Source organism: Ptychodera flava, chromosome 9, assembly GCF_041260155.1.
Source record: "Ptychodera flava strain L36383 chromosome 9, AS_Pfla_20210202, whole genome shotgun sequence".
Taxonomy (NCBI): domain Eukaryota; kingdom Metazoa; phylum Hemichordata; class Enteropneusta; family Ptychoderidae; genus Ptychodera; species Ptychodera flava.
This window is the reverse complement of record NC_091936.1, coordinates 35,780,607-35,792,558: the sequence shown is the minus strand read 5'-3', so window position 1 is coordinate 35,792,558 and position 11,952 is coordinate 35,780,607. Positions and strand designations below refer to the sequence as shown.

The 11,952-nt window shown below is 36.6% G+C and overlaps 1 protein-coding gene and 1 long non-coding RNA gene across 2 annotated transcripts; both read left to right on the top strand.

Annotated features, from left to right (window-relative positions):
• The first annotated feature begins 4,902 nt into the window (after positions 1-4,902).
• On the top strand, positions 4,903-10,633 carry LOC139139669 (uncharacterized). The gene is made up of 3 exons (XR_011553860.1): positions 4,903-5,008; positions 6,650-6,816; positions 10,539-10,633. It is a non-coding gene; the product is annotated as an uncharacterized lncRNA (long non-coding RNA).
• Positions 10,634-10,872: 239 nt separating this feature from the next.
• LOC139141297 (galactosylceramide sulfotransferase-like) lies at positions 10,873-11,556 on the top strand. The gene has a single exon (XM_070710923.1). The coding sequence runs from the start codon at positions 10,873-10,875 to the stop codon at positions 11,554-11,556; it is 684 nt and encodes a 227-aa protein (XP_070567024.1).
• Positions 11,557-11,952: the final 396 nt, after the last annotated feature.

The following is an 11,952-nucleotide window of genomic DNA, read 5'->3' as shown; positions in this document are numbered from 1 at the left end:
AATATTTATATGGTGAGCACGAGATAAATATTTACCCGTTTCTATTATCAACCCTCAGTTAGAACAACTGGAAGCAGCTCGCTTGCCTCGCAGTTTGCCTACCCCTGCTCACAGCAGTGTGATAAATGAGGCTGCCGTGCCGAATTCCGACGATGAAGTGGACGCCACCGCATCGCTCCTGAGAATGACAAACCAAAACAGTGTTATTGATGATGATGATGGTAAGATGCCCTAAATGGACCTCTAGAAATCAGATTTTGATAAAGAATCCTACTTTGCTACAAAACCTGGAAGCCTTAGGCACACATCGACCGTCAAGCATGTATACCACTTTTAAACTTTTGTTTCAACGCCTTTGTTCGTTTCCACGTATATTATATGTTTTCTGTTTGTCATTATTTCCGTTTTTATGCTGTGTCCTGTACCCTTGTTATAACAAAATTCGTTGATCCTACAGAAATCTAATAAGCTGGGTTTTAATGCATGGGTATGTCGGTGATTAGACGAGGAGCTCATTTTAAAAGACAATGATAAATTTATAACACAATTACTGGAACTCATGACCAAGAATTAAGTTACACGGTGAAACGTTTTAGCTAATGCTGCTTTTTGTTGTCCATGATTGTAATGATGGTATGATTCACGATGACGAAGACGAAAATATCTACGTTCCGACCGCTAAACTCAACACAAATATCATCACATCGATAATAAGCTTAGCTCTTCAATCTCATCTGTTGGCAAACCCCGCCTGTTTGCTGCAAACACAATTGGAACTATTTTGTGATTATTAGATGAACAGTAAAAGTCACAGAATATGCTCTCTAAGAGAGGGTTTACTCAAAGCATTTAGTAATTATCAATTTTCCTAGTGAAAATATCAAAACTGTAATTATCGAACTAAATGTTAAAGTAGTTTAAAAAATTGTGGTATTTAAAGCCATCTGCTATTCAAAAATTGTAAATTTATCCTTTTTGACAATTTTTAAAGGATATTTCATCTCATTGATACACATTCTTGAAAATGTCAAGATTAAAGGTCAAAACTTGATGATTGCTGTATTGTTTAGAGGACCTGGATGCATTTGAAGGTTTCGGGATCATATCTGATTGGTTCTTTACTATTTCAAATAATGTTTAGGGATCATATCTAAGTGATCCCCTAAAAAGATTAAGGGACACATCAGGGTGGTCCCCGAAAGTTTCAAGGACTCATGTGGGTGGTCCCTGAAAGTTTCAAGGTCACATTAGGATAGTCCTTGAAAGATTCGGGGACACCTCAGGTTGGTCCCTGAAAGTTTCAAGGACTCATCCGGGTGGTCCCTGAATGTTTCAAGGACTCATCCGGGTGGTCCTTGAAAGTTTCAAGGTCACTTTAGAGTGGTCTCTAAAAGATCCAGGGACATATCAGTGTGGTCCCTGAATGCTTCAAGGACTCGAGGTCTTTGAAAGTTTCACAGTCACATTAGGATAGTCCTCGAAAGATTCAGGGACACCTCAATTGGTCCTTGAAAGATTCAAGGACTCATAGACTTAGTCATGTTCACGCTACGATCACAGTTGCTGACATCATTGTCGAGATCGGGAACAGCACTGTCACTCCACAAAGGACCTTGGTAACATACGTCAAATTCATCGGCGATATCCAGTATTCGATTGCTTTCCATGTAGTCCTGTCATTAAATAATTGAGGTAATGGACGTCCTACATTCAGAATCGGTAACCTTTCCCGACGAAGGAATTAGTGCAGTGGACAAAATTCGTTCGAACGTCGCGTCGTTTACACAATCGACTTGAAACAATGCAGAGTCTCACAACAATGTGACCCGTGACCTTTATTATGTTAATTATCAAGGACCATATTATTTGGTGTACGATTCAGTGTCTCGCTTAACGAGAAAAGCATCATTGACTACATCTCCAAATTAATCATGAAGACTGTAACACACAACCACAGTATTTTAAACGGTGGGAAAACTTGACAGCATAAAAGAGCAACATGTACCTTACCCGGGACCTTACACAATCGCGCGATGCGCCCTTGGTGTCCCTGTAGGTTAAAATGGAATATGCCATCATGCAAATTGTTTACCAGCGTCGCGTCGGTTTGGACAGCATATTCAACAAACGAGTACATTGCCATTAATCGTCAAGACGCTCGTTTAAATCGACTGAAGGTTCAGCCATTGCCCAGTTCATCACATTTATGTCAGGGAGAACATGTCTTGTAGATCTCGTCGCGTGATTAATACGCAATGACGTGTTTCAGCGCCGGTCAACCAGTCACACATTGGAGCCATGAGGACGCCGGGTTAAGCCATTACATAATCTTAACTTCGAGGTGCTGAATATTGACGCTTATGTGCAGGAAGTTGGACCAAATCTTTCCTCTGCCTGTCAGCTTTACCGAGTAATGCTTGTGAATGCACTAGCTGATGAGCGAAGGTCACATCAGGATAGTCCTTGAAAGATTCAGGGTCTCATCTGGATGGTCCCTGAAAGTTTCAAGGACTCATCCGGGTGGTCCCTGAAAGTTTCAAGGTCACACCAGGATAATCCTTGAAAGATTCAGGGTCACATCTGGGTGGTCCCTGAAAGTTTCAAGGACTCATCTGGGTGGTCCCTGAAAGTTTCAAGGACTCATCTTGGTGGTCCCTGAAAGTTTCAAGGTCACACCAGGATAGTCCTTGAAAGATTTAGGGTCACATCTGGGTGGTCCCTAAAAGTTTCAAGGACTCATCTGGGTGGTCCCTAAAAGATTCAAGGTCAAGTCAATGTGGTCTCTAAAAGATTTAGGGTCTCCTCGGAGTGGTCCCTGAAAGCTGCAAAGACATCTCTGCACAGTCCCTAAAAATTCCAGACAAAACTGTTGGTTTCCGCCGTAAATATTTTAAGGTTTCAACAGACAGATGATATTGATTACATTTCTTTGCATCTACCAAAAATAGTTCATTTTCAATAGAAGAGCTGAAATAATTCAGTGATTTTGTAAAATTTTCCAGCATTAATTAGCACACTCACAAGAAAAGGGTAGTTTAATCAAATTTACCAGGTCTCATTTCCTTGGATATGAAATAAATAAATGTACAAGACATTTTCTTAACATCTACCAAATCATTTGAAAGACAGATCACCAAAAAAACATACACTACAGCAGAACTAATTTCGGTAGAGGTAGAAGGCCATTTTTCCATCGAAAATTTAAAATTTTATCATGCATCGTTTGGTGAGAACAGTAAATGGCTACAAATCAACCTTGAAAAGGGAATTTGTATTTTGACTTAAACTAAACAAAATTGACAAATCAGTTACGTTTAATGGGTTCTCCTTTCCTAAGCGAGCGAAAAGCTAGACAAAAATGTAAAATTTGTTCGAGATGTATTTGATGATTGTGCAATTAAAAATAATTTATGAAATTTACCCCGCCTTCATACAAAAACACTGTTAGATTGATGATTTTTAAATAGATTATAACAAAATGCTCAAGATCTTATAATCACAAAATAGTTCCAATTGTGTTTGCAGTTTTCTTCGAACCAAGTCAATTGCAATAGCCGGGGGGAGGGAGAGAGAGAGAGAGAGAGAGAGAGAGAGAGAGAGAGAGAGAGAGAGAGAGAGAGAGAGAGAGAGAGAGAGAGAGAGAGAGAGAGAGAGAGAGAGAGAGAGTATACTTAAATGATAGCATATGTGTATTGCGCCAGCGTGTCGTAAATGTCACACACCGTAAATTGTTAGCTTAGAAAATGAAGAGAACAGCTGTCCTAGAATTAAGAATGCTCAATAATAAATAACAACCGAGTGCCGTTTAATGTATGGCAATCCCTTGTAATCATAACACATTACTCTAACCTAAATGGTCAAAACGGAGTGTAAACGGGTCGCAGATCATTTGCACAGATATATTATGAACAATCAGCTGTACACATCATAAGGAATTCCTGAATAGTAATGGGGTCATATACTCAAATAAGTTGTAAAGATTTTCTTTGCCATTTCGGTATCATACTGCAACTGTGGATATCTATTTCATGCTGTCCTATATTTTTGTGCCTATTTACATGCGTGGTGCAGATATTGAGTCAATGCTCCCGAAACACAGTGAATGTACGCTGTAATTGTGCCATGGACCGTATCGAAATCAGCATCGAATGAACATTCTCTTCAAGGGAGATCTACAAATATGATTTTCTAAGTCTGAAGGCAAGTTGGTACATGTAACTGAAAATTTCAATTTTGGTCTGTATTATTTCATATCAGAAGTGCAGAGCTAGCCACAGCTATGGCAAGGAGTTCGTTACTTTACTCGCAACAGCGTCCGCATATGACAGTATTTCCCTTCGGTTGCGTATTAAAATAAACTGATTCGATTGTAACAGCAGAACACCCTATTTAAATTTTGTAAAAAGTGATCTCCCAGCATGTGGATAATGATCAGTATTTTCAAGATCGTACACTAGTTTGAACACGAAAGGAGCTTTCACATAAAATTATCAATCTCGATAATTCCAAGATCACTGTAATCAACATTATAGTGCATGTATTATATAACATAATTCTTGTATCCAATTATGTTTTAATCACGTGATAATACAAAATAAAGGTGATATTATGATCCAACGATCTGTCACAGATAATAGATATTGAGCAATTACGACAATAAAAGGGAGCCCTGTAAAATGCTGAGCATGGCAGATTAGCTGTTGCTGCATCAAAGAAAATGTGTCGTAAAATATCGAAACGTCCATCAAGTTCTTGAGCAAAAGGTTCAGTTGTCGAACGAAGCACCATACATTACACGGCGTAGACCGACTTCACACGACATAGTGAAGGAATCAGAAAGGCCGCTGGAAAACTGAAGGAAAATGATCCGATTATGTATATTGCATTTCCAGCTGACGCTGGCGAAACTGAGGCAACCATTGTTAAAGAAGAGCTGCGCATGAATCGTGCGGTAAAATATCAGCCTTTCTGTCAAGCCTGCTGGATGTGCCTGATTCAGCGGCTTACGGTAAGAAAAATGTAAGAACGTACTTAGTTAATGTAATCATAGATTAAGCAATAGAGGGATCGGTATAATCAACTTTATCATAGCAATGTGAAGTTGATGCAGTGGGCATTTACAATGACCATCAAGATATGGTTCAGACGAATTCTGTTGTTCTTAAATAATGGTATATAAGCGTAAAATAATTGAAATGCAGCTGACATATACACTATGTCGTATTTTTTGTTGTTGCCGCTGGAGAGCTTACATCGTGATTTAAAAAGAAATAATAGCCTCATCAGAAATGAGGTTACGTATTATATATACAAAAGGGAATAGAAACAGTCGAATTCCGCTGGTTCACCCAATCAATTATTCTTTCTCTCACACCCGGTCATTCTCCACCAGAGCACGGCAGAGTTATTATCAGCGCGTATTAACCATATATTCTGTAGCGTATTGGAAGTGCGTCGGAGAATGACGATGGCACGATGCTATGGCTGCCGTGTCATGGGCGCGGTGGTTGGAATGGAACATGCAGGCGAGCACCTCTGAACTGTCGTCTGCTTTCCCGGTACGGCGCGCCGATCGTTTCAAAATCATTTGAAATATTTGTGAGAATCCAGAAAAAAATTGCCAGCTAAGGGTTAAATAAACGAAGGGGGGTCATCTAAGATAAATCGCTAGGGTTAAATAAAAAAGAGAGAGGGTACTGTGGTAGATAGAGAAAAAAATTGCTGGTGATAATAAAAAAGGGGTACATCCGGAAAAAATTCTGGGATATTGAAAAAGCGAAGGCGGTGGGGAACATCCAGAGAAAAACCACTGGGGTAAAAAAAAGAGGTAGATCAAAATTAAATGAATCGTTTGTATCATCAAAAAAATGAGGGGATGGGGTTTGCACTGGTGTAAATAAAAATGGGTTGGTTAGATATTTTCGAGGATCAGAAAAAAAGTGAAGGGTGAGAGAATAACGTTTCAAAATTGTATTAGATATTTGTGGTGATTTGCGAAAAGGGATAGGGCAAATAAAAGTGGGAAAAATCAGAAAAAACACAGGGAGAGAAAAACCGGGGGTTATCACCGTTCACTTTGGGAAAAATAAAAGCGTATCATGATGCAAAACTTTTCAGTGGCTTTATGAATGTCAGGAAAAAAGAAGACATATAGAAGGATACTGAGAAAAAATGAGCCGTGCTTGTTGAACATGTGAAGTACTTGTTTGATGGGAATAATCATTCGAAGTAGATACGTCATTGAGTTTTTTATCATTGCGCTTGTGTGTGTGTGTGTACATATATAAATATATATATATATATATATATATATATATATATATATATATATATATATATATATATATATATATATATATGCATGCATGCATACATACATACATACATACATGCATGCATACATACATACATACATACATACATACATACATACATACATACCTACATACATACAAACATACATACATACATACATACAGACAGACATACATACATACATACAGACAGACATACATACAGACAGACATACATACAGACATACATACATACATACATTGACCACGATCTACATCTGTATAGGTCGGAAGGTAGATTTGTAAAACTAAACTTTTCATATTAATTCTAGTGATCCTACATTGCTATTTAAAAGGGCGTCTACTTGATTATATAGAAGATGGCTGGAGAGAAAATAAAAGCAAAAGCGTTTGTATGGATGATCATATCGTGCTCCATGGCCGTCTTCCTGACAGTTTGGTCGTTGACTTCACTTCAAGAAGATAATATATCTCTCACGACACAATACAAAGTCATGTCAATGTGAGTATTGAGTACTTATTCATTCTCCTTTTGCAATGACAGACACATATAAAACACACATACACACACACACGCACAATGAAGATGCGTAACGCTCGAACTAACATCGTTGATGAAATCGTTTTTATATCAGTTAGGGAACAGTGATTACATCCAAGAGGTATTCATAGATTCTACTACTAGTTATATCATGGAAGCAGTTGGTACAGTCAAGTAGGTTCAGATGGTCTCTGATGTTTATACTATGGTGATGGTTGTTTCATCAGTTCACTGCTTAGGCTGGGCTCACAAATAATGCTGAGGGGGGGGGGGCTGGAGGAATAGCGCTTGAAAACTTATTTTTTTATTCAGACCCCCTCAATATCCTCAAAACAAATTCCCCATCTATATTATCAAGCTTTTTAGGTTCCCCATAGTATCATAGCAAATATATATATATATATATATATATATATATATATATATATATATATATATATATATATATATATATATATATATATATATATATATATATATATAATTCTCGAAGTATACAGATGTATACAGATGTCCTCGTGGGAGATTACAGTGCTCGATGCTAAGTAAAAAGTTATGAAATTTATTACTAAAGTTTCATGCATCCTGCACTGAGGATTGCAGGATGCATGAAAGTTATATATATATATATATATATATATATATATATATATATATATATATATATATATATATATATATATATATATATATATATATATATATATATATATATATATATATATATATATATATATATATATATATATATATATATATATATATATCAGAGTGGGTATAATAATGGTGTTAGCAGTTTGTAGAGTCATATTCCTAAGGCAAGTTCTTAAATCGATTCATTTTAAACGCATCAGAGGACTTTTTGAATTTATAAGTCTTAAGCCGACTTGAGTTAATCCAAATCTAGTCTAGTCAATTGAAACCGATGAAGAGCACTCAAAATGACGATCATGAGAGAGTATGCAAATTGTGAATTCCTTGTGTAGAGCATGATTTAATGCATCCTTTGTCATGCAAATTCTATAGCATGTAGAGCCCCACCAATGGTACTTTGATACTTAGTCTGTGTATTCATTCAGTTTGTGGAGTAACAAGATGGCGGATGCAGTGACACAATACAGTGTATGCTCTGAGTGATTGAGACCATGAAGATATGTAACTAAAGCGCTTAAGCAATTCATGCTTCAGTTTGGAACAAGTATGTCAGTGTTTTGGTTATTTATTGTCCATAGGAAGTCTTCGATGATTCTGTCCCATATAGTGCCATTGATGCCTGTTTATGCTGTGTTGCAACTCATGAAAAAGTTTCATTTAGTTTGGTAATTACATAACTTGATATAACACAGTTGCATTTTGTAACATACCACCACTTTGAACGCTATGCTGCCGTCATTGACATTGTGAGACGTTTAGGAAGAGACAAACTTTCTCTGTGTTGTGTTGTTTTGAGAAGTTGCCGAACACAAAGAAACGAGTAACTCAGCCAGGTGCATTATGCAAATTAGCAAAAGTTGAGAAACATCTTTGTCGAGTGTTTCCAGAACAGACTTTTGCTTGCTGTTGACTTTATTACCTGAGTATATACGTTTGTTCAAGTACTGTATCCTGTAATGTTAGTCGCTGATACCGAGAAGTCAGTTTGCTGTCAGTTCAAAGGAAGATTGCCGTGCCGTGTATCTGAACACTAAAGCCATCTAGTACCAGCAGTTGGAAGCCTGTACGAGTGATGTTGTGTTTGTTCATGACTGTATAGCATCGTTGAATTATCTGCTTGGAACTCTGTCAACAGGTTTATGTAGTCTTTTTATGTTGACTCACACTAAATGCCTGTTATCAGTTTAGATATTGTCTTTTGAAGAGTGTGCCGAGTTGAACAATATTGTACGCTTATACAGAAAGTTTCATGTATTGAGTTCAGAGATACTGTAATACATTTTTCTCGGTAATAATTAATTTGATATATCATTAATTTTACCATTTGCTTCAGTGTATTATTTCATGTTTAGTATAAAGCAACACCTACGCGAGCAAAAGCCCCTACGACCATGCACAAGTCAGAAAGCTCACAGTCTCAGTATAAAATTTAATTATGAAAAGCCATGATAGCAGTTTGCTTGTACGTATGGCTTACACTTGCAACACTTCAGGTACTGAAAAACTGAGCAATGTGACCTACCAAAGAAATTTTTTAAAAAAAGTACACACATGGCTAGATGCTACTTATAAAAGTTTACGAAATTGACAGTACCGAAAAATTGAAATATTCCATCAAATAAAGTTTTTAATCTCTGAAATTTTGGTTGTAATAATGGCAAATATGGCAAAAATAAAAAAATCGTTTATTCACACATTTTTCATTTTTGTATATTAGAATGTTTACTTTTGAAAAATTTTGCTTTTGTCTTATTGGACGATGAAAATGTAACCATTTCATTCACTGAATGAACTTGAAATAAATGGCTTTATTCTAATATACCAGAATTCAAAAATTCAAAAATCCCTAATACAAAAGTCTAACAATAGTTAGAAGTCTGTCTGATCCGACCTATACCCCTGATCGAATAATATTACAAACATAAAAATTTTGATACTTTTCAGGATTATTGCTTTTCATATTAACTCATATCTCTTGTTTTAAATTTGATGTTGAAGTATTCAATTTATCAACACAATACACATGTGTAATTTACACATATTGCTGTCATTTGTATTTCATATACATCGATATGTCAATACATCATAAGATTGCCGCATATTAATACTCAGGCTGTGTGAATAGGTTTAAAGCATAAGTCACTGCTTGCATGTAATGACAGTAACAGGCAGTAGCTGCATTAACTTTGATAATTTTGACAATATTTTTGTACAGTTTATACAACTGCGTTCTTGTTCTACTTCCTACAGCATGTTGAACTCTCCAGCATTTAGCTTGCCAACACAGTCTTTTTGTGTACTGTGCATTTGTATCATCGACAAATGAATTTCAGCCTGGACTATAATTCAATTATTACTAACAGTGTTTACATATACAGGCTCTGTTGACAAACTGAATATTGTATGTTTCATCATGCTGTAGGGAGAAAGAAAGAAATTGTCTTTGAAATATTGCATAGAAATATTTAAAAAATTATCAACAGTCATGTTGCAGCTTTTGCCCCGTTACAAAGCCTACTTGTTTTCATGTGAAAATTCAATGGCATTCATACATATTTAGAATTTTCTCGAAATAACAGTTTTGCAATGCGCAGCACGGTTCTAGATTGTTTAATGTTTTAATTGAAATACCTACAAAATCATAAAATCGGAAGGGAACCAAAACGTTTTCAGCCCCCTTATACGCAGAGCAAAACTTCCAAGTTTCCCCTCTCTACTACGCTTAAAATTTTCAAATCGCAACTGAATTCCTCCAGCCCTCCCCCCTCCCAAGTAATTGTGAATGCGGCCTCAATGAAGTGCTGTCGGTTTCTAGAAAGGATCTTGAGGTGGGGGCTATGATAAAGATTTTTTATTCATTTTTTCATGCCTACATGCAGACAGACAGACAGACAGACAGACATACAGACAGACATACATACAGACATACATACATACATACATACATACATACATACATACATACTTGAATACAATATTGAATACAATAATGGCATGGCTAAAATCAGGGTTTTTTTTTTCAATTGCAGAGGGAAGAGTAAGATGGAAAACAGTACCCCGAATGAGCAACTTAAACTTAAAGCCTTTAGCACGGATCAGCACTTACCGAAGAAAGAAAAACAGTGTAAACCGGTCAGAAAGTTCATTTACATCAAAACGATCAAAACAGGGAGTAGTACGCTTGCTTGTATTCTATTTAGATACGGACTTAAGAATGGGCTAATTGCAGCTGTGCAACAACAGGGGTCACATATAATAGGCTATAATTTATCCTCTAAGAGCTACAATATTGTGCGCTACAAGTGCAAGAATTTTACAGGCTTTGATTTCATAGCAAATCATATCATCTACCGCCGTGCCGAAATGGAAAAAATCGTCAAGAATGCAAAATACATCACCATATTGAGATCACCATACACTAGAATTAGGTCAAATTTCTTCTATTCTAATAAGTTTGAACATTTACGCAATTCACCTTCAGAGTCTAATCCTTTCTTAGCTTACCTGCAATCATTAGAACCCCCGGATAACATTCAACAGAAATGCTGTGAGTTCAGAGAAGGAAATGATTTGTCAAACAGACTGGGTGTATGCGCTACAAAACTGGAACTTCTGAATGCTAACATCCTGCAGCTTGACAGGGAGTTGGATATGGTTTTGCTGAATGAGTACTATGATGAGTCCCTCATTTTGTTGAAAAAACTGATGTGTTGGGAATTTGAAGACATCGTTTATTACCCTCAAAAGGTCAACAAGAATCGACTTCCGTCAATAACCGGGAAAATGAAGAACATCATAGACAAGATAGCCATTGCGGACATGCAGTTGTACAACCATTTCAACAAAACCTTCTGGGAAAAGGTTAAGAACTACGATGGTGACTTCGAGGCTGATCTTGCTAAGTATCGCAAGATCAAGAAGAGAATTATCGACGAATGTGAAAATGAGCCGACTTCTGATTATTGTAACTTGTTCTTCATGGATACAAAACCGATAACCAAAGTGGTGTATAACAAACAACTGAACTTGCAATGTTCAAAACCATAGACTGATCCCAGTTTTCTGACAGACTGTTCGAAATTTACTCAAAGAATCATACAGGCTTAGTACTTTTCGCTCAGTGAGATAGAGTTTCTTGACTTTTGATCCATATTTGATATTTTTTCTGGTTATTGAGCTTATCGACAGAAATAATGATTGGCTTGAAATTCCGGTGTTTATCAGTAATCGAGTTTTCACAATTTTTAGGAGAGAGATTTATGCTAGAAGTGTATGGTTTAAGTACAGATCCTAAAAAGGTGGGGTGTCTTTTTTATGGTCTATGGTATCAGTCAACTCTCTCATGTTACATTCGTATCGCCATACAAGAACCGTTGTGTTGAAATTGAAACTCGTTCACCATATCGTGTGTACAACCTACAACCTCTACAGAGAGGTACTACA